Source organism: Amblyomma mixtum, chromosome 1 (genome assembly GCF_055824585.1).
Source record: "Amblyomma mixtum isolate Tamu chromosome 1, ASM5582458v1, whole genome shotgun sequence".
Classification (NCBI taxonomy): domain Eukaryota; kingdom Metazoa; phylum Arthropoda; class Arachnida; order Ixodida; family Ixodidae; genus Amblyomma; species Amblyomma mixtum.
This window is the reverse complement of record NC_143012.1, coordinates 84,910,413-84,932,732: the sequence shown is the minus strand read 5'-3', so window position 1 is coordinate 84,932,732 and position 22,320 is coordinate 84,910,413. Positions and strand designations below refer to the sequence as shown.

At 47.4% G+C, this 22,320-nt stretch overlaps 3 protein-coding genes, 1 long non-coding RNA gene and 1 pseudogene across 8 annotated transcripts in view; 1 reads left to right on the top strand and 4 right to left on the bottom strand.

The window, feature by feature from the left end:
• The window catches only part of LOC149367068 (uncharacterized), a 116,905-nt gene extending 98,191 nt beyond the window's left edge, over positions 1 to 18,714 (top strand). The window contains exons 3-4 of one of the 2 annotated variants that reach the window (XR_016284506.1): positions 16,210 to 16,364; positions 18,569 to 18,714. This is a non-coding gene — a long non-coding RNA (uncharacterized LOC149367068). Of the gene's footprint in view, positions 1 to 16,209 lie in introns of both variants that reach the window. The other variant, XR_016284505.1, reaches the window with a different exon arrangement.
• Positions 1,385 to 2,560, bottom strand: LOC149367070 (uncharacterized). The gene is made up of 2 exons (XM_089570828.1): positions 1,699 to 2,560; positions 1,385 to 1,500 (listed from the first exon to the last, which is right to left on the bottom strand). Exons 1-2 carry the CDS (start codon positions 2,552 to 2,554, stop codon positions 1,385 to 1,387), a joined length of 972 nt encoding a protein of 323 aa, XP_089426954.1. The 5' UTR covers positions 2,555 to 2,560.
• On the bottom strand, positions 3,540 to 15,253 carry LOC149367069 (uncharacterized; annotated as a pseudogene).
• On the bottom strand, positions 5,772 to 20,908 carry LOC149367067 (uncharacterized). 4 transcript variants are annotated; one of them, XR_016284501.1, is made up of 8 exons: positions 20,624 to 20,908; positions 19,446 to 19,662; positions 18,738 to 18,931; positions 18,581 to 18,658; positions 16,051 to 16,336; positions 15,358 to 15,555; positions 13,792 to 13,989; positions 5,772 to 5,807 (listed from the first exon to the last, which is right to left on the bottom strand). XR_016284501.1 is itself a non-coding variant. In XM_089553974.1 (6 exons), the coding sequence occupies exons 2-6, from the start codon at positions 19,452 to 19,454 to the stop codon at positions 15,511 to 15,513; spliced, it is 612 nt and encodes a 203-aa protein (XP_089410100.1). In that variant the 5' UTR covers positions 19,455 to 19,662; positions 20,624 to 20,908; the 3' UTR covers positions 15,251 to 15,510. The 4 variants fall into 4 exon arrangements, 2 of the variants coding, with proteins under 2 accessions (XP_089410100.1, XP_089410093.1); XR_016284502.1 differs by lacking the exons at positions 5,772 to 5,807; positions 13,792 to 13,989 and adding an exon at positions 15,086 to 15,191; XM_089553974.1 differs by lacking the exons at positions 5,772 to 5,807; positions 13,792 to 13,989 and having other exon boundaries at positions 15,251 to 15,555.
• A 293-nt stretch (positions 20,909 to 21,201) lies between these two features.
• On the bottom strand, positions 21,202 to 22,290 carry LOC149367066 (uncharacterized). The gene is made up of 2 exons (XM_089553986.1): positions 21,722 to 22,290; positions 21,202 to 21,626 (listed from the first exon to the last, which is right to left on the bottom strand). The coding sequence occupies exons 1-2, from the start codon at positions 22,025 to 22,027 to the stop codon at positions 21,453 to 21,455; spliced, it is 480 nt and encodes a 159-aa protein (XP_089410112.1). The 5' UTR covers positions 22,028 to 22,290; the 3' UTR covers positions 21,202 to 21,452.
• Positions 22,291 to 22,320: the final 30 nt, after the last annotated feature.

Below are 22,320 nucleotides of genomic sequence, written 5' to 3'. Positions count from 1 at the left end.
TCTCGGCCCCTTGCCAAGATGCAAGACCCCATTAGTTCCCTCTCGGGTTAATTGACCCATACCCGAAGCCACTGAATAAAGAGTCCTCGGATTCTTTATTCACCAGAATCGTTGTGCTGACACAACCCAAGCTTCGCAAGCTTGGCGACCATGTGGGACGCAAGTGCAATAGCTACCAGTTCATTCTGCTCCTCTTTTTGACAGCTGGATAAGCGGTGGCTATCAACATGACTTCTTAGTCGTAATTTAGCCATGCAGAGGTGCAGACTCACAGAATCTAGCAAAGAGGCCTTTACAATCGCTGATGAAGTTACCATCATTACGTCTGCAATAAGACTACTTACGGCAAGTGGTAACGACAACCACTGGGCAACGCATCCACTCCCCTCCGAGAGCTGGCTCGGCCTCAGCTTTTGCGAGCCGTGTTACCTCTGAGCTCCTGGCCACAGGCCAGTAGCACTCTTCTTTTGTCTCAGTGAGCCATCCGACAGGAATGACTGCAAGGCAGTCGTCCTCGAGCGGAAACTTCACCACGGCGAATGGTCTTGCCATGCTGCACAGAGGAAACACGACAAAAAATTAATGGGGAAACAAGGATTTTTACCAGACACTGTCTGTGCCATACTCTACTGGCACTTGCCTGTTTGGGTGCCGAAAACTTCACACTACCATGACAACTGACAGGTTGAGAGTTACAAGTGTCACACCTGGAGAGTGCACAGGACATGTCGTTGAAAACCTGGGATTTTTTGGGACCACTGTCACGTGTTTTGTCGGTTCACATCGCCGTCGAGGTGGGAAATCGCTTCATCAGTGAGCAATATAAACTGCAAACGTCCAGGGTCTGCAGCAGTTCTTTTCTGTTCTGCACGACAGAACTCCATTCGTTGTGCCAGGTCTTGGGCGGTAAGTTCGTGGTGCACGCGAGCTTTGTTAGGACGCAGCCCACTCTTCCTGAGGTGTCTGCTCACAGTTGATGCTGTGGTGCCAAAGAAACCTGCACGTCAGCAGGAAAGCCGTGCATTGGAGTTGAAAGTGGCCTCAATTGCTTCAGCATTAAAACTCTGGGAGCTCCGATCATCCCATCTTTTGCCATGCCTTGCGACAGTTTCAGTTGAGAGAAACTTGGCGACCCACCTTTTCAGAGGTATGCAATGAAACATCGGATGGAACTTCTTACGCGCCGCCGCGGTGGCTCAGTGGCTATGGTGCTCGGCTGCTGGCCCAAAAGACGCGGGTTCGATTCCATCATCATCATCACTCATCATCATCCAGCCGACACCCCCGGCAAGGCCCAGTGCCCCTCCACAAGTGGGGGGGACAGTTTTTTGTTTTGGGGTGAAGGTCCTACCCGGACAACAGTCGCGACGCGCCAGGAAGGCGGTCACGGTCGCGGGGCGGCTGCCCCGCTTACCTCGTCTTCATCCTCGTCCGAGCTGTGCATGGCGTCGCTCAGGAATCTGCAGTCGCAGTTGGTGACCACACTGCACGAGTTGCATCAGTGCCCCTCGTCTCCGGACTGCTTGGAGCCGTCCCCTGCAAGAGGAGAAGAAGCGCGCGGCTCATCGCATCGTTTGAGTTTCGCGGGCACACGGCAGTGCGCGGAGCTGTCCTCAGATGGCGCTGGGGCCTCGCTGCGTGGGCTGGCTGCTCGCGCCTTCCGTCAGCGCTTCCGCCGCTGCACGAGAGTGAACTCGCCCTTCTGGTTCGGGGGCGCGCTCGCCTCCGCCGCGACCGGTTCCGCCGCGCATGGCTCAGCAGGCTTGTCGTCCTCGTGTTGGCTGCTTCCTGGAACTGCGGGGCCACTGGAGGCCTCGACCGGGGTGTCCGTGGCAGGGTCCTGGTCCTTCTCTGACGCGATGACAACCTGCGACGCAGCTGCAGCAGACACCATCGCGCGCTTCGCTACTGACGCGAACGTGCGCGTTGCACACTTCGCAACGCCGTGGTCGCCGCCACACTGGGGGAACGGCTGCTCACACGTGCCGTGGCCAAACACACCGCAGCGTGAGCACAAAGGCACGTCGCACGCCGCCCGCACGTGGTCGCGAGAACCACAGCGTCGGTAGACACGTGCGACACCCTCATACTCGCACTGCACGGTGAACTCGGCTACCTTCAGGAAGTTGGGCAGCGCCGACTTCATCTCCATCCGCACGCGCCTGGTCCCGTTCGCCACGCTGTCGAATCCAGGCACGTACTCTGCGGCGATGGTCTCGACTGGTCCGTACTGCTCCAGGGCTCCTTTCAGCTTGGCTACCTCGATGTCAACTGGAAAACCAAACACTCGCACCACGGTGCTCAGCGTGCCGCGGTACGCGAAGTGCACCGCGGTGCCTCGCACCTCGATTACAGGCTTCGCGAGAAAGCGCTGGACGGCAGGCTTGGACTTAAAGGTGACCTCAAAGCGGCCAGCTCCAAAGTCCTGCACGCCTCCCAGCTCAGACTTCGAGAAGCGTTTCACTAACTCTTTACAAATATCTGCGCCGCACACGCCTTGTGGCACGCGGCCGAAAATTGTCTGCGGGCGCAGTCGCTGTGCATGCTGGGGCATGGCAACAGCCTCACTTACCTGCGCTCGGATGGCAAGACACAAAGCACGAGGCCTAGGGCGTCTCGTTTGGATATCGTCAATGTCAGTAGAGTTGCTCTTTTTGAATGTGTAAATGTCCGGCAAACAAGACAGAAATCGGATTCAAAAGATGCAGTTGGTAGCAAACAGACGGCAAAAACGCATGACGCAAAAAATATTTTAAACAATGTTCACTGCTTCATAACATTTTATTGCAAGTGTTTTTAACTCAAGCTGACTAGAAAGCTTCAATGCACGAAGCAAGCAGTGTACAAATAATTCAATCTGCTTAGCTTGAGGTGCTGCGCTGCCTTGAGCTTCGACATCACGCTTGGCTTGTTCATTCCTTTGATAAAAAAATTAATGCAAGGCTCAGCCGCAGAACTTAGAAAGCTGTTCAAGGTCTTTAAAACTAAGATGAGGAAGGCAACAGTCTGTAGCCTTTGAAGGAGGCCGCATGTATTAAAGGCACTGAGCCAAAAGATACCACACAAGTGAAACATTTCCCCGCAGGGGGGCGTCTACAGCATGCAGACGCTGGTGAGTGGCGACACCACGGGGTATCCCGAGCATCCGCAGGGACATCCCCGCAGGGGGATGATGGTGAACAATGCGTCACCACGGACCCGAGCATCCGCGCTTAGCCGTGTGTGGCATCGCCGTGTCCGGGAAAACGGGGATCCTGGTGGTTGAGCCGATGCCGAGCGTTTGGACCCTTAGCCCTTTCAGCCCTGAATTATTTTTATGGCGCGTAAATTTTTTTTTTGCCTTAAGTACTCTAATTACCCAACAAAAAGCATGTTACAATCAAATATTACCTTTTGGACTCATTGGGGTTCGAGATTAGATCATGTCCTATATATAGGACATCAGGGCTTGGAGGTTGTCAGAAATCAAAACACAAGGTTGCAATCTGAAGTTTATTTTCAAACAGAAACAGTTGTTTGGAGCTTTTTCTAGCAAAGGCTTAGGCTATTGCGTATGGAAGGCTCGAAAGCAGTTCTTTGCTGCAGATAAGCAAAGGTGCACATTGCACTTTTGGCACTTCACCTTGGGCTTGCCTTTGCATCCTTCAAGCTTGCATCGCTGCTGCTCTTCCTCTACTGAAGGCCAGTGACCAGTTTGGTCATACCGAATGTCTTGGATTGGCCTCACTTCAGTCAAGTTCGGCCTCTTCAGCGGCAGAAGTGAAGAGGAAAATGGCCGTCCGCGCTTCCGTGGCAACCCGGCTAAGCAAGCTTTTGCCAAGCTCTCTATTACATTCAGAGTGAACTCTAGTAAATCCATTTGATCCTTCATCTTGATTTTTTGGTGCTCAGCATGGCGCCTGTATTCCAACTACGAGTTTGTGACGCACAAATTGAAAAAGTGCGTTATTACACGCAGTGTCCATTTCTTCGATCGAATTGAGGTCCTGTAGAGGGACACCAAAAAATCTGTCTTGTCTACTCCCCCCATGCTTTCGTTGTACTGCTGCACAACCGCTGGGCGTTTCACATTTATGAAAGCCCAGTCTGCTTTGCTCCACCTTGTCACATCGTGTGATCACAATTTTTCCGTCGCTGCTCACGAGGTAGTCTGATGACCCTCTTTCTTCTTTTTTCAGTTGTTTTTCAGTCTTCAAAGGGCATTTTTCAGTTCTGTTCTGGCGAATAGTGCCAGCAGCATAAATTGTTTTCTCAAGCAGCACACGGAGCACAGGCAGGGAGGTGAAATAGTTATCAAAAAACAACTTGTGCCCGATGCCATCAGGTATCCTGGATGCTAAATGGAGAACAAAGCCTGTTACTCCGAACGTTTTCTTGATTTCTGAGCTAAGTTCTGTTGTGGAGCCTTGGTAAATGAGAAAATCATAAATTATTCCCGACGCACCACACAACATGAACACTTTGACGCCCCAGGGGTTTGGCTTGCCTTTGATGTATTGCTTGATATCAAGCTTCCCTTTGAACGAATGATCTGTTCATCAATGCATAGGCGCTCCTCCAAAGGAAGATTATGGCATCTTTCTTGAAATGAATTCAGAAGTGGCCTCACTTTCCACAAGCGGTCATTGTTGTGATCTCCATTTACATCTACAATATGAAGACAGTTCCTGAGCTTTTCAAAGCGATTCCTGCACATGTTTACAGATGCCAAAAGTTCTGTTTTCATTGAAGGCTTCCAATACATGCGCAGCCGTGGATAGCGCAGAACACCCATTGTCAAATGAAGTGCAATAAGTTTTCTGATTTCTTCTTCATTTGTCAGCACTGATTTTCCATCTTGGAAAACTGGGTATGTGTTGGTCTTGTCGGCTAACTCAATAAACACGCTTTTGGGCACATACTTTGAAAAATACTCGTAAGGCGTGAGAAGAGGATCGCGATAGCTTTCGTCCTCGTCAGCTACCGGCTTGAATTCAGCAGCTGGCTTTTCAAATGGTTTGCTGCACCAGGAGCCGTACTCTCGAGCACTCTCTTTATCCGGCTCTTCCTCGTCAGACGAGTCAGATAGCTCCTGCTGGTTGTCCCAGTCGCCGTCCACTGCATCGTCTAGCTCACCTGCTTCGTCTACCTCTTCTTCGTAATCGTCGATGTCGATATATCGCCGTTTCCCAGTGCAGCAAAGATAATATCCGGATCTTCGAGACGTGGCCTTCTTGAGCGAGGCAATCTCCTTGCCGAGTAGAACAACGCAGTAGGTATTGTCGCACCTACATAAAAAACAACGCGAAATTATTGCTCCCGTAAAAGTAAACACCGAACGCCCCGCATTGAAACCTCCCGCTGATCGCTAACCCTTGAGCCCTGGTGTCCTTTATATAGGACACGTCATTCGTGGCCTCATGTCGCGTGTTTTGCTATGTGTCCTATATTTAGGACACCAGGGCCGAAAGGGTTAAGGCCCCTCGGCGGAGGCAACACACCACTTTGGCCCCAGCTTCCTGTAGACGGCACCTCCGGCCTGACCCGACCGGGGGAAATCGGCAGTCGCCTTTTCCTGTTCTTCTCTCCATCTTTCACTTTCCTATCTTCTTTCTTACAACTTTCCTGTATCCTCCTCCCTTCTTAGTTTAGGCTTCCTAGTTCAACAAGAATCTTCATCTGATTTTCGAAAGTCTTTTTTTCAAATGCTAAAGCAAAGGAAAGACGGTTAGTGACGGAAATCTATAGAGAACTGTTTTTCAAATGAAATGACTGCAGGCATCCACCACTGAAGCGGGCACTCAGGCTTTCGATGTTGTGCACAGCAGCTGCAAACGTTCATAAATTATTCATTGCATTACCAGCTCTTATCAAATGAATGTGCAGTAAAGGATGCAGAGGTCGGTACTACAGAAGCAAAATAACATATCAAATGACCAAATAACATGACCAAATGACCGTAACGGACTATGCATGTACGGATACGTCATGCGGCCAATATACACACCTTTTGCACAGCACTTGTTGCAACCATAATGACACAGAGGATTGCTTTAAGTGTCACTGCATGGTGCATGCCTTTGTGATCACTTCCATGTAAAAGCACATTCTGGTTTTGATGTGCCACAGAATACCCCCACAGCAAGTAAAATATCTAAATCTTTGTTGCTTGGGTGGTGCAGATGTGCCAGTATCGGCCAGACTTGCGTGTTGCTGCTCTTAAGTAGAGGCAGACCGTCAATGTTCGCCGACAGAGAGAGGGCACTAATGTCCACAAGGTACCACATGTCCGAAGCGCCATTAGTCATGTGCACGATCGGTACATGCCGGAGAGGGGACATTAGGGTATGGTAAGTTTTTGGGAGACTTGGGAAGTACGGCGTAAAAATTCCAAGCACAGAATTCACTGTTGCTCTCCTGACCTGGTATTTTAAAGTGCAAGCCCTAAGCTGACCTCTTACATTGCATGCACAGTCCTCCACACTTGATTAAAGAGCAAGCAAGTCCAGCTCGCTGAGTGCCACAGGATCGGACTCGGAACCTATCACTGAAGGGGATTCTCCATCAAGCTCTATAGAAAGCTGCAGGATTTCTGACTTTTCCTCTCAACACACTGTGGAGACCTGTCGCTCTGTGATCTTCACCTGGTCTTTGAAAGTCTTCGAGGCACTGAACCCCAGCACTATATTGACATGCAATCATATGTGTTTGAAGCGGAAAGGCCAATACTCCTTCGTGATCAGTGCACTTCTGCCGGTGTTGATCACCTGCCTCTCTGAGAGATATGTTTCAGCCATTAGCTAGGTGACTCGAGAGTTGTTTCGGGAAGCTAGCCTGAGTTGGGCTTTCAGCTATTCTGATTTTTTTTTTCTTGCATTTCAGCCGTTTCTGTGTATAGCAGGTCAGGTTGCCAGGCTACTCAGCCGTAAGAATCCTTTTGCAGTTGTGGCTTTTTTTTGTAATCGAATCTTCATCATCATCTGGAATACATCGCCTCGTACACTCAGAAGTGTGCATCATTTGTTATTATCCCCGCAGGGAGGCGTCTGCAGCATGCAGACGTTGGTGAGTGGCGACACCACGGGGTTAACCCGAGCATCCGCAGGGACATCCCCGCAGGGGCATGATGGTGAACAATGCGTCACCACGGACCCGAGCATCCGCGCTTAGCCGTGCGTGGCATCGCCGTGTCCGGGGAAAAGGGGATCCTGGTGGTTGAGCCGATGCCGAGCGTTTGGACCCTTAAGGCCCCTCGGCGGAGGCAACACACCACTTTGGCCCCAGCTTCCTGTAGACGGCACCTCCGGCCTGACCCGACCGGGGGAAATCGGCAGTCGCCTTTTCCTGTCCTCCCCTCTATCTTTCACTTTCCTATTTCCTTTCTTACAACTTTCCTGTATCCTCCTCCCTTCTTAGTTTTTTCCTCTTTTTCCTGGCGGCGAGGGTTAACCGTGTGTGACCAACTACCCTGAGTTGAGTCATATTAGGTTATAGTTAAGGTGTACAGCTGGCGTGGGCAGGACTTGCTCGCAAGTTCCTGTCCCGTCCCCTTGTTGGGCTCCATGGTGGGTGGCTGGCACCGTGGCCGAAACACACACATTTTTATGGCTTCCCTTACTTCAAGTAACGATCGCACTCCAAAAAGAGTGCGGACCGAAGACCTCACAGCCCAGTGCTTCCGAAAAACGAAACAAACTTTCCCCAAATACCACGTCATCCACAGCGAAACTGAAAAAACTGCCAGAAAATTGTCGCCATTCATGGTGTCCAAAAGTCTGACCGATGCTTTGAGCACGGGCTACAAGTTGTCAAAAATGCCTAGCGGTGACCTGCTTCTAGAAATAAAAGACAGCAACCAGCATTCCAAACTGTCCAGCATAGTTTCAATAGGAGACATCCCTGTTACAATAACTGCTCACCGATCCTTAAACACCGTCCGTGGAGTGATATCCGAATTTGACTTTCTCGACCTCACCGAAGATGAAATGCTTGAGGGTCTCAAAGACCAAAACGTCACAAATGTCTTTCGTATCAAAATCAGGAAAGACAACAAAGAACTACCAACCAAACATCTCGTCCTCACTTTCAGCTCCAGCACACTCCCCGAGTACATTGAAGTAGGTTACCTGAAGATCAAAGTCCGACACTATATCCCAAACCCGAGAAGATGTTTCAACTGCCAGCGATATGGCCATGGGTCGCTGAGTTGCCGTGGTCGACAAACCTGCGCAAAATGCGCATCACATGAACATGTGTCTGAAAACTGTGAAGCCGCAGCTCTGTGCTGCGCAAACTGTGAAGGAGATCATCCTGCCTACTCAAGGTCCTGCCCAAGATGGAAAACTGAAAAAGAAATAATTACACTCAAAACAAAAGAAAACATTTCATTCAAAGAAGCTCGTAATCGATTGTCACACAACATCAATACATTCTCCTTCACTGCAGGAACAAATTTTGCTGATGTGGTGCGCAGGGGCGGCACACCACACCGGTTTCCGGCCAATGCCCAGGCAAAGCCTGAGGCACGGCCTTCCCCGTCCCCGGCAGGCGCAGCCAAGGCTGCCCTGCCACCTCTCAAAAAGGGTCTGCCGGCCCTTCAGTCGGCTACCCGCAAGGCTTCCCCCAGTCGGGAGAGGCCTGCAAACCACACACCCGTGGGTTCCCCGCGGGCCTCCAGAGCCTCTAGCGAGGCGATGGACACAACGCAAACCTCGCCTCCGCTTCAGCGGCGGCGCAGCTCACTTGAGCGAAAAAGAAAAGACAAGAGCCCAGTAATGGCACCCCCAAATCCTCTATCGTAACTTCTTTACTACACTTCCATAAATCATCCAACATGGCGTTCCTTATACATTGGAACTGCCGTGGAATACTAAATAATTATTCTGACATAAAAGAACTTCTAAATACACTTTCCCCTGTGGCTTTATGCCTACAGGAGACAAACTTAGGTCCAAAACACCAGAATATCCTAAAGAAGTATCAAGTATTTCGGTGCGACCGAGAGCAAGCAAATAGGCTCTCAGGAGGTGTTGCCATTATTGTGCAGAGTGGTGTTGCAACCCATGAAATCAAGATCAAAACCAAATATGAAGCTGTTGCAGTCACCGTCCTCCATTTTAAAACCATCACCATATGCTCTCTATATCTACAGCCACATCTATCAGTAACACTTCATGACTTAGAAACACTTTTACAACAGCTGCCAGAGCCATATCTGGTAGTCGGTGATTTTAATGCTCACTCTAATTTTTGGGGAAGTACACAAACAGATTCTAGGGGTCGTATTTTAGAAGATTTTATTCTAGCAAATAATCTCTGCCTGCTCAATACAGGCAAAAACACATACTGTTCTCCAGGCTCGGGAAAAATGAGCTGTATAGACTTATCTTTTAGTTCACCGTCTGTTTTTATGGATTTTAAATGGGATGTCCTTGACAACCCGTACGGAAGCGATCATCTACCAGTAGTAATCAGCTTGTCGTCATCACCATCAATCATCCCAACCAAACCACGTCGCTGGAAACTTCACATAGCGGATTGGGAGCTGTTTCGGGAAAAAGCCTCTCTAGAAAAAACATTTGCGGATCACCTTAATGTAGACGAACTAAATGAAATGATCACATCCTGTATAATTTCTGCGGCACGCCTGGCTATCCCTCAGTCATCTGGGGTGGTTCGACACAAACACAAGGTGTGGTATGGCAAGGAATGTAGAGAAGCGAAGAAGGTGCAAAATAAAGCCTGGGGAATTTTTAGAAGATACCCCACACACGAGAACCATATAAACTTTAAAAAGGCGAGAGCCAATGCAAGACGCATACGTCGTAATGCCGAGAAAGCTTCTTGGAAAAATTACATATCATCCATAAGCAGTTCAATCACAAGCAAACAAATGTGGGAGCAAGTTCGTAAATTAAATGGCGACTTCTCCCCTTTTACAGTTCCTTTTCTTACAGCACCTGATACACAAACAAGTATAGAAGAACAAGCAGACATCCTGGGTGAATATTTCTCACGTGTTTCCAGTTCCACACACTACACAGAATCATTTTTAAGATACAAAAACACAGCTGAGAAAAATAGACTTCCAACAACTGGTTGCATAACTGAACCTTTCAATAGATTAATCACAATCCAGGAAATAAACAGTTTTATCTGCCGGCAAACAGACTGCCCCAGGCCCCGATGAAATACACTACGAAATGCTAGCACATCTTTCACAACCTTCAATAGAAGTACTTTTGAAATTTTTTAACAAAATTTGGACAGTAGGAAAAATTCCGGAAGCTTGGAAAAAAGCAATTATAGTGCCATTCCTGAAACCTGGTAAGCAGCCAACTTCCCCTGGCAGTTATCGGCCAATAGCTCTTACCAGCTGCCTCGCCAAGTCTTTTGAAAGCATATTAAATATCCGGCTAACCTTTGTGCTTGAATCTCGGGAACTCCTTGACATTCATCAGTGCGGATTTAAAAAGGCATGCTCCACAACAGACCACTTAGTTCGCCTCGAAAATACTGTTCGAGAGGCTTTCATACACAAACAACACTGTCTCGCTGTCTTCTTTGACCTCGAAAAGGCATACGACACCACTTGGAGGTTCGGTATCCTTCGCGATTTAGCTGAGCTTGGCATCCGGGGAAGGATGTTGAACTGCATAAAAGACTTCCTATCCAATCGTTCCTTTCACGTCCGCCTAGGCTCAACCATCTCAAAGAAGTTTGTTCAGGAGAATGGAGTACCACAGGGATGCATTTTAAGCACTACACTCTTTGTCGTAAAAATGAATTCGTTAGCCCAAATCATCCCAAAATCAGTTATGTACTCAGTTTATGTTGATGACCTCCAGATCGCTTGCACATCAACCAACACATCAACGTGCGAGAGACAAATACAATTGACAATAAATAAACTAGCAGCATGGGCAGACAGAAACGGATTCCAGTTCTCTCCTCAAAAAACAGTGGCCGTCATGTTCTCTCTCAAACGAGGCCTTCAGAACAATCCCACTCTCCACCTAAAGGAAACAGAATTACCGGTAAATGAACAGCACAAATTCCTAGGTATAATTTTTGATAAAAAGCTAACATTCCTTCCACACATTAACAACCTGAAAAAGAAAGCTTCCCGATCCTTAAATGTTCTGAAGGTGCTTTCACGTAAACGGTGGGGGTCCGACAGGGCATGCCTTTTGCACATTTACCGTGCTCTAGTACGATCCTGTCTAGATTACGGGTGCATCGTGTATGGGTCAGCGAGACCATCATACCTAAAACGACTGGACCCCGTGCATAACCTCGGTTTACGTCTCTCAACTGGCGCTTACAGAACATCCCCCATAAACAGTCTCTATGTCGAAACAAATGAACCCTCCCTTACAAATAGAAGAGCTATACTGACATCTGCATATGTACTAAAAACACGTTCATTGCCAAAGCATCTGTGCTACCCCATAGTTACAAAATGCCAATCCAGACAACTCTTTAACAACAAACCACAAGCAATCAGACCACTACTCCTCCGTTTTGAAGAAATATGTGAAGAATTAGGTGTACTGGACACACTGCCCAATATTGCCCCGAGACCCCGCCCACTGCCACCTTGGTTCATCTTTCCCTCAGTATGTGATCTTACGTTGACCCACATACACAAAAATCGAAGTCCACAAGAATATATATTGCAGGAGTTCTTGGCATTAAAAGAAAAGTACGACAACTTCACAGAATTTTACACAGATGGCTCTAAAACCGCACACTATGTTGGGAGTGCAGTAATACATGAAAAAGAAGAAAAAATAGTTAGGCTACCTGAGTGCGCATCAGTTTTCACAGCAGAAAGTTATGCCATTGCTGTGGCAGTTAAAGAAATAATCACGAAAAATATTCCAAATAGTGTCATCTACACCGACTCACTCAGCGTAATTACAGCACTCAACTCCAGAAATGCAGTTCAGCCTATAATAGGAGACATAATACATAACATAATTAAAGCAGACACACAAAGACTTGTAATAAAGTTCTGCTGGGTCCCTAGTCATGTGGGAATCATGGGGAATGAAAGGGCTGATGCATGTGCCGCACGTGCTAGTAATGTACAAATAAAACAAGTAGATATACCTTATAACGACTGCATGAAACTAGTAAAAAATAAACTTGGAGGAAAATGGCAGGCCTCTTGGGACAACGAACTTAACAACAAGCTACATTTAGTAAAGCCTGTCCTTGGTGAGTGGAAGACCTGCGGGCATCAGGAGCGTTTTATCGAAGTGATTTTATGCCGTCTGCGAATCGGACACACACACATTACACACAGCTTCCTGCTTGCAAAACAAGAAAAACCAGTGTGCGAAAAATGTGGAGACGAACTTACAATTAATCACATTTTATTCTCATGTGTGAAACTTGAAAAAATAAGAAAAAAGTACTTCACTCAATTTTACAATGAACGCATTCCTTTTCACCCTGCACTGATTTTAAGCGACAATGCAATTGTTAACATATCGTGTGTTTTTAGCTTTTTAAGAGAAGCAGGTTTTCTCGACAGACTTTAATTTCTAGTTCAGAGCTTTGCTCCACTTTTTATACACCTCAGTCGTCTTCTCATTCCCGAGAAGAATGCTGAGGTTTTTACTTGAATGGTTGGGAGCCTCGGGATCCTTGCCCAGCCAAGGATTGCCACTGAGGTTACTCGACCTTCTTTTAAAGGTTTAATTCTCACATTTCCAAAATTTTTATTCCAGCAATACAGTGTAGCAGCAAATCAATTTTTAGGCTCTTTACACCATCGATTTTTTTCGCTTTTTAGTAAAATGCTACAGAAATCAATTTTTCATACACCTTGAGCTTGGCGCATGATAGCCTTAGATGCTTATGCGCCACTAAACCCAACACAACACAACACAACATTTGTTATTAACGCAATTTTCCTGCTTCCGAAGAAATGTTTCTAGTTCAGTAGCAATGACGGTATCATTCCCAACAAAGTCACTTGCAATGGCTCGGAGCACATTGTGGCCAGGCTTCTGATAGCAGACGAGCACCCTGTTACTTACTGTCGTCACCACTTCATTGGGGTCAATTTTGAGTGGGTGCCTGCCCTCTTGACATGCTCTAATGAGTTGGGAAGGAAATCAGTCCCTTGGAATGTCAAAATCTTGGTACAGCATGCTCACGGAAGCCTCACTTTCTTGTGGAATGGACACTTCTACAGCTGGGGAAGTGGCTATATGGAGCTTTTCACACACATTCTGAACATACTGAACACATTCAGAAACATTACGTCAGCTTCCACTGCATATTTCAGGTGTTCAAGTGATTGAATACCACAGTCGAGCAGATTCTGTATAGTAGTTTCTCTTGCTTCATTGTCCATATGTGCTAGCCGGATGGCAGTGTACTGTCGTGAGACCAATCCGCCTCTCAAAGGCATGAAATCATGCAAAATCTATTGGAGCTTGCTTTCAACACAACAACAGGGAGAATTCATTCTGTGCCAATTGAGTCCAATCAAAGAGACTTTTAAGTTTGTGCATTTGAAACGCCCGTCACTGCTTACAATGTAGTAAAAGTTAATAACAAGCTCTTATCTTGAGTGGACGGTTCTTAACTAGGAAAAATGGTTGTCGTTGCTGGCAAGAATAAACCTGATTTCGCCAAAAATAGGAGCACCATCTTTCCGCCGAGCATAGCTTGTTTGTAAAACAGGCTTCAACCTGAGAATATTTCAGGCTAGGCTACAGGCATAAGAAGAATCCCATTTTGAGTGTGTAACTAAGGTACGTAATGATGCTTACAAGTATTTCAAATACTGCTTACCACAAGTCCACAACACTCTACATCTGTACTTCTTCCAATGGTCAAATGGTTTCTCATTGTTCTGTATAGCCTCGTTAATCCTGCTCGAATTTTTGTACTGTGGCCACACAACAGTGTTTTCTGCAATTATCCACGTAGACGGAACAACAGAAACTTCATCCACATCTTGAAAATGCACAATGCTGAACATTTTAGAACCTGAAAGCACACATTAAAAAACACAAATCTTGAAACCCCCACGCCAAAAGTACAAATAAGATGCTAAAGCACCAAATGATGGCAGAGGGTTCAGAAAAAGGTTGCCTAAAGTTGTGAAAAAATGTCCGCTGGTGTAAATACTTCCTGACGAGCGCAAAAAGTTATTAAAACAATGTGACCATTTTGGAAGCGAACGCAGTTGTCACGTTTGCTGAGTTTCAACACTGTGTCCTTCATTTCCAGCATGGAGTGCTGTATGCCTTCAAATGCTGGAGGCACAGCTGGTCCATCACAGTGCTGTCCAGACTGCGTGCTCTCCTCCCTGCTGCACCATAACTCGCCCCTGAGTCAGAAGCACTGTTGGCGTAATATGATGTTGTTTTGCAAGAACACTCACGACAGGAATAATCGCCACTGAAGTAATACTTCTCATAGTCACAGGAGCCCTGAGAGTGTCCGGACGAGGTACTGCTTACATGAAAACGTGCGCGTTTGAAAAATAAAAGCAGGCACATAATCGCTAGCAATGGCAAAGAATTCTAATGCGCATAATTCTATCTTGCAGCCAACAACCTTTATGCGTTACAATCTGTAGCAATAGACAACCGATCACAGTGATGATTATCAAATCAAGTCGTCTTTTATTTTCTCTCTCAAGGAGAAAAGGGGGTGACGGGTAAAAGCTGCATAACTGCGGCTTGACAAAGCCCGGCCCCCTCTATGTACAGTTCGGCAGTAGTGCTCGTACAGATTATACAGGATTCCATTTCACCCGTCATCTCGCAGACCTAAAATTTGCACCCTGACGTTATGTGGCCCCTTGCAACGCAGAAAAAGAAAGTAGAAAGGGTTACTACTAAACGTCGACATTAATGGGTAGATTTACTTTGTTTTTTTTGAAGGCGGCTGTTCATCTGCACTGCCACGGCTGTTCGAGGCACCTGCACTCTTCATGACCCACGAATGTCGCCGCTCCATCATTTTCAGCGTGCCTGCGTTATTTTACCAGAAGAAATAAATGCAGAGCATTTGCGATGCCTAGCAATAACGGTTGCCAACGCTTGTGCCTACCCAAATTGAGCAGCTCTGCTGTAGCTGGTGGTTCCCCGTCTTTCCACTTCATGCTGACATGCGTGCCACGCAGCTCCTCAATTGCGTTTTCTTCCCTCATGAGGCGGAAGCCGACATTGACATCCGCAATGCTGCGTACAGGGTACACATCCCATGACCCTTCAGTCGTCCATTTAATCAGGATGTGCAACATGGCGCAACAAAGACGAACAAAGCGGAGCGGAATAATCACGCGAACGACACGCTTCCCGCCTGAACCGTAAACACGTGCTAACAGGCTTTGGCCGTGATACGTACTTGGGTAATCAATAAAATCGTCAGCTTGAGCTTCGTCAGCGCTCGTGTTGTCGTGTTTGTTCCATCCTCGTGTTTTTTCCACGCTGTTTTACCATGGATAGTAATAACCAACTTGCCCACCTTTCTGTACTTCAACACGCGGGTGCACCGTATTTACTTGTGTTCCCACATCAGCAGTGCAGCTGCCAACCTGGATACCTGAAAGAAGGTGTATAAGTGGAATGGTGTGGCAGCCATAGTCTTCAACATGTGGCTGAATACAAGAGCTCAAGCTAGCACAGAGAATGTAAATGAACCCCTGCTTGTAATAATATTATCATTGAACTGAATGAAGAGTAACACTATTTTCTTCGTTTTTGTAACTTTGGTTAATCACTTGCCAGCACTGCTGCTTCGGCACTTTTATACTTCACATAATTCCTGTGAATGAGGCACAATAATGTATTACTTGTAGCTGCTTGCTGTAGTTTTCTGTGTTACTATACTGAGTTACCAAAGGATTTTGTGCAGCTGCAAAGCAATGGCCTCTCGTACTGCAACAGATTGAGTGTTGCAGATCTCGAAATACTGCTTATTTATTTATCTGGTTTGTAGTCTAGAATTCAGTCTTGGGTCACAGCCATATTTCTGGCATCATGACCACCAAAAGAAAAAAAAACATTTACCATGAAATGAATAAATAAAACAGCTTACCCCCTTTTGGCACCCACAGAGACGCATTCGCGCTCGCAGTTCAGGTGCAGGCGGGAAACTCCCATCGCGGCACTCACGTTGGCACACAAGCGGCTCCTGGCACTCCTGCTTCACACGCAGGCCCATTGAGGGTGCATCTGTCTGCTCTTCGTCCCCCAGAGGCTGTTGCAGCTGCGGCTCCACGTCACCAGCTGTCTTTCTGGACTGCCAAGGAACGCTGCCACCGAAAAAAAACGACTGGCTGGACGCTGACTGCCTGCTTGCTGCTGGGCCTTGTCTCCAAACCCTGCACACCAGGAACAAGTAGAGTTACGGTACAGGTTCCCGCAGTTAGCGCGTAGGTCCGCCATGCTGCTCTCCCAAGCATCCAAGTTATCAGGAAAAGCCTCAACTTCTGAATGCAGGTGGCGGACTTCATACAGTACAGCCGAACTTGCCCTATTGTAAACAATTTACTGTTTCACTACATGACACAGGTTGCTAGCAATGCGTCAGCTACAAAAAGGCCTGTCCCTATGAGTTATTTACATAATATTCACCATGCGGATGGGTGGCGCCATCTGTTGTACACGCCACATATCACAAACGTTTTCAAGAATTGGCCAGCACTTCTGACATAACTGCGCGTTGTTGATGAGATATCTCAGTGAGCATGTGCACTCGTACAAAATAAAATGCCGCAAAACACGAGGACAGTAGCTGCACGAGGGCTGTCAGCGACGGTCTAGTGCTAAGCGATGCAAAGGAAGTTGGCATCTCCGCAATGCATGGATGCTTTTCAATCGTGTAATCGTGTTTAGCCAATAGAGGCGCAAACGGCGCAGGGAAAACAAACGCGCAACTCTAGGAACCTATACATAAACTCTTGCAAGAAGGGACACTCAGCGTCCCCTGGTGGTATATTTACAAAACTTCTCCGCTACAGCCCAAAGTTCCTCAGCGGTGTAGACTACCATGCTACACAAACGTATACTGTGTACTTTTGTTATACAGGGAGTTCACCTAAGACTTCACGCATTTTAAAAAAAAAAGGCTTTTTGAGTTACCAGAACGCCTTTTTCGACATAACATGGTGGTCTAGTACGTCAGAATACAGCTAACATGTGCTGACAGCAGGCAGGTTAACTTATGTATGAAAAGTGTGCAGCCCACACTAAGTAATATCCATGTCATTTTTGAGAATCTCGAAAATCCGGTTACCCTCGGCGCTGCTGCCGAACAAATTTTGGCTTTTTCTGCGAGTTACCTGCACTGGGAAGGTTGCTTTGCCAGCAAACTTCTCGAACGCACATGTATGTTTGATGCAGTGTAGCTAAATTTGTTGGGACACTGCGCCGACGGTAACTGCGGTATCGAAATTCTAAAAACTAATATTGTGAAGGCAAGCTAGACCGAGACGGCAAGACTCTCGAGGAAGACGGCCGTGTCCGGCGTTTATTCTACCAACAAACCCGAGGCACGAGCCACCGGTGGAGCCCCGGGATGATGATGATGATGATCCGTCCAAGTGAAAGAAGATGATGCATGGAGGTCAAGAGGATGAAGAAGGCTCACAGTATAGAGAGAGAGAGACGAAACAGAAAGGCGAGGTTAAGCAGAAGCATGGACCAGATGGCTACCTTGGATTAGTGATAAGGAAGAGGGGGCGTACACAATGTGGCGCACAAGCACACCATCTGTCCAAAAATAGTTTCTTACAATACTTTAGGGGTTAATTAGTGTTTTATAACTGTGGTGTGGGTCACTGGTTGGTCACGTCATGTATTCATGCCGAATACTGTTCCAATACTGTGTTATCACATCACTCATGTGATAACACAGCTGTGTACAGTTTCTTGATTGCAATGCAGCTTACAGCATGCACATACCTCACATCAAGTCACCTAAGGCAGGGGACTTTCAGGCAATGTTGACGTGTTACTCCACTAAAGTAAAGACATTCTCATCTTTCTATATTATGTTTCTTGAAAACAAACGCATTTGCTACATAAAAAGTTCCCTTGTTAAATATCTCAATACATTTTAAAATAAAAATTAATAATTTCACACCAGGAAATATGCCTTTTATTCCTTATTCACAATTTCAGTGATTACAAATTTAAGACTGCATGCTGATATGAGGTCGGTACCTTTTTATAAACAGTTTACGAAGACATCTAAACCATTCTCCCTTACCTCTTGTAAAAAAATAAAATTTCGCCGCCGTGACACTTTGCATTCAACCGTAAGCTATCGTAAAAATAGGTACTGTTTACATGAAAATGTGTACGTTTGAAAAATAAAAGCAGGCACAAAATCGCTAGCAACAGCAAAGAATTCTAATGCTCTTAATTCTATCTTGCTGCTAACAACCTTTATGCGTTACAGTCTGTAGCAATAGACAATAGATCACAGCAATCATTACGATGTGCTGACGTTATGTGGCCCCTTGCAACGCAGAAAAAGAAAGCAGAAAGGGTTACTACTAAACGTTGACATTAATGGGTAGATTTACTTTGTTTGTTTGTTTTTTTTGAAGGCGGCTGTTCACCTGCACTGCCACGGCTGGTCGAGGCACCTGCACTCTTCACAACCCACGAACGGCGTCGCTCCATCATTTTCAGCGTGCCTGCGTTATGTTACCAGAAGAAATAAATTCGGAGGATTCGCGGTGCCTAGCAATAACGGTTGCCAACGCTTGTGCCTACCCAAATCGAGCAGCTCTGCTGTAGCTGGTGGTTCCCCATTCTTTCCACTTCACGCTGACATGCGTGCCACGCAGCTCCTCAATTGCATTTTCTTCCCTCATGAGGCAGAAGCCGACAGTGACGTCCGCAATGGCGCGTACAGGATACACATCCCACGACTCTTCTGCCGTCCATTTAATCAGGTGTCGCACATCCTAAGACGAACAAAGCGGAGCGGATTAATCACACGAACGACACGCTTCCCACCCGAACCGTAAACACGTGCTAACAGGCTTTGGCTATGATACGTACTTGCGATTCATCGTAAGACGAACACCACAACTTATCCATTTCATTTCAAACAATGTACTTTATTTGCGTTTTTAGTGATTTATTTCAATTTTTGAGTTTTAGTGAAGAATAAATACTCTTTCTTTTTAGTGAAGAACAACTCTTTCCTTTTAACAGTACATCTTAAGATCCAGGCTTGACCTAAAAACGCACTAGTACTTGAACTCACGGCTGAAGTAGAACAAAATGGCTGCAAATTCTACAGCGCTACACAGGCAGGGAGCTCGAGTGAGGAAGAAGAAGACAATGTTCGAGCACCTCGAATGCCCAAGGCATGGCAAGTTGCAGATAAAACAGTTCGGCGGCGGTACGGCACCACTGATTGGTTCGTACGGTGGCAATATCATGACGGCTGCGTTACCACCAAGAAGTGCGTACCCACATCATTCATCCTGATCTGTGCCCAGATTTCAGCCAAAACATCCCCGATATTCCATTGACGTGCAACTGGAGATATTGGGGCTGAACCTTGATCCCTTCCCATGATTTCCTGACGGGGGGGAATTGTGGTCGCTGACGGTCTGGCTGGCACTAAGCTGGTCAAAGCAATTCTCTGTCACCAAGCAAGACAGTGGGAGACCCGAGGAAAAGGGCCCTGGAAAAAGCAAATAAAAGTGAAGGGCTTTGGTAAAGAGCTACATGATATGCCAGTGCAATAATAAGCAATTTCGAATATCAGCAGGTTCAATTAAAGTTAATACTCGGCAATTACCAAAAAAATAACACCTATCCCATTACCGCGAACAGGTGCAAAGTGCGAATTATGTGCATACAACTTACAGCAGCTACATAAGAAAACAGAATTACAGACGATGTCGTCAATACACTCGTACCTAAGCTCCCACAGCTGTTCTTTTATGGCATAGCTGTCCAACGTGCAGATTCTTAAGAGCTGCACATTAATTACCACCAGATGGGACATTAAGCGTAACCATGATTGCCACCTCAAGGATGGGCTATCCATTACTGCTCCGAACATCTCTTTGCTTTGGTAACGCTCACCAGTTACAACTGGCGATGCTGCACCATCTGGAGACATGCTTCATTCAAGCAAACAGCTTCTAATTAATAATGTGTCGCAAGGAACTTCAACACCAGTAAGTCGGACGTTTAGGCGTTGTTTGGCGGGGGAGTGGTCAACGTTGGTTCGAGGTCACATTTCCACACATTTATTGGAGGGTCTATCCTGGCCGTCAGACTTGCTGGCTGCATTATTAGAAGTCAAAAGACATGGCTGACTGATTGTATACCTAGATACTTCTCCGATTTCTTTTCCAATTTTTCCGGAGCTAATTTTACCAACCTTATTGTTCATGCTACTTGGAAAATCGGTGCAATTCTTGTGTTCCAATTGTGACCATATGATTCCTCCATGCACATACTCCCTGCTAAGCAATTGTAAAACATGCTACGCCTGAAAACACCCGCAACAAATGTTACAGCAAGGATGCTGCAAATAAAGCGACTGAAAATATCGTACAGCTGCGAGTGCAATAATGCCACTCAAAACCGCGTACAGCTTCTGTGCAATGCGGATGGGCAACTCCAAAACTTACTGCTGGTCATGAAATTATCCTGCAGGATCGCCTCAATGCTCGGTCTTGCGTTTGGATTCGGGTCAAGCATCTTCCGGATAAAGGCTCGGGCTGCGGAGCTCACCGTCCCAGGAAAACTGTAGACATTAAGTCTTGTCTTCCGCAACATATCCCGGCGCGTGGCTGCCTCAAACGCACAGCGTCCCACCAGCATGGCGAAGCTGCAGAGAACAAGTATACCTGTAGTCGACGACCCTGAGCTGTATTCACAAATCATGGTGGCTGTACATGCTTGTTTAGAACACACTGATTAAAGGCAGATCCAAAACACGCAACATTATGGCCACGCAAGTTACGACACCGGAAAACCCTATGGGAACATGAATTGATTTTATTTTTATTACACTCCAATTGCCCAATCTTGGTCTTTGCATGCGAAGTGGCGAGGGGGATCTCATATACGACTCCGCTATAGTATTTTGGAAATGTTTCTGGGGACGCGAAAGGTTTTTCTATTGCGAAGCCTTCCGCGTTTGTGATTGGTTGATGAGACTTGACAGTTGCGTATGCTCAGTCAGATCGCATGACGAGGCAACAGCACCTGTGCTGGTACTTTTTTCGAGGAACAATCGTTCAGAAAACGTCGGTTGCAATAATGCATAAACAAACGACGTGGTGCAATCTTGGGCGCATACATCTGCAAATCAAACGAAGTTTTTTTTTTACCCACTGGCTCCCCGCGGCCATGCTGTGGCCTCTCTGGAGGTGACCACAGGACCGGGTCGCGAAGGAGTGCGGAATCAACCCTAGGCATACCTGTCGAAGTACGCAGGGCCCCGTGTGGCCATACTCAAGTATGCACTGGTCGAACACATCCCAGTCCCAAGCTGCGGACGAGAACAGGAAGTGCACGCGACATGCGCTCTCTCGGAGTCTCTCTCCCTATACCTCGCTCCAGCGGCCGTAAGGTGCGCGCCTGGGAGAGCGGGGTCCGATATCCCGCCACACTCCGTCCACTGGGCCTCTGCAGCGAAGCGTTAGCCAATTGACAGTATTTAAGAACTCAGTTATCCCTCTGTCCCTGAGGCGGGAAAAAGGGGCCACTACCGCATCACTCACCAGAATCTCTGCCTGGGCCAGGGTCTGGCGGACGAAAATGGCTGCCCGGGATGGTCCCGGGGGGTGGTCCTCCACCAGGCATGGGTCAGCCGTGCAGGTAGGCAGGAAGCAGGATGTTTTGCTGCCATAGCCCATGAAGCCTGGTAGATGGAGCTCGTCCCTTGGCAGGTAGACCTCCTGGAGCGCCAGGACATCATACTCCTCCAGCAGGAGACGGTCATTGAGCTCAGCGAGGCGGGGGCGGAGCGCTCGGCAGTTCCATTGGAGGACCCGTGGCCTGGGGGTCATCCTTGGGGAACTACCCATGGTGGTTCTGCGGTTGCTGCGGCCCCTGAGCCAAGCTGGGTGGTTGCAGGGGGACTGCCGGGAGCAGCCTCGTGAGTGCCTGGAGAGTGGCTGCCAGGGTCTTAGTGAGCTCCTCCAGTTGGCTGCTCAGTGCGGATGGGCTGCTCTGGGGAGGAGGGGATGGGCAGGCAGCGGGCTCTGCTGGGGCGGGAATGGAAGGGGCCGCCCCTGGTGTCCTGGAGGTGAGGTCCTGGGCATAGGTCCGTTGTCCTGGATCGGCCCGGATCTGTGCCCCTCCGTGAGACAGGCTCTCG

Bases quoted from the DNA above. Each gene is read 5' to 3' on its own strand.
- LOC149367070 (XM_089570828.1), bottom strand. From the start codon at position 2,554: ATGCCCCAGCATGCACAGCGACTGCGCCCGCAGACAATTTTCGGCCGC. The intron at 1,501-1,698 runs GCGAGTTCACTC...ACGAGGGGCACT, and splicing joins CGCGCCCCCGAACCAGAAGG to GATGCAACTCGTGCAGTGTG.
- LOC149367067 (XM_089553967.1), bottom strand. The intron at 18,659-18,737 runs GTAGGCACAAGC...AACATAACGCAG, and splicing joins AGCAGAGCTGCTCGATTTGG to GCACGCTGAAAATGATGGAG. The intron at 16,337-18,580 runs GTGAACAGCCGC...CCTGGTGTGCAG, and splicing joins GACCAGCCGTGGCAGTGCAG to GGTTTGGAGACAAGGCCCAG.
- LOC149367066 (XM_089553986.1), bottom strand. From the start codon at position 22,027: ATGGGTAGTTCCCCAAGGATGACCCCCAGGCCACGGGTCCTCCAATGG. The intron at 21,627-21,721 runs GTGAGTGATGCG...GCTTCGCTGCAG, and splicing joins TGGCCCAGGCAGAGATTCTG to AGGCCCAGTGGACGGAGTGT.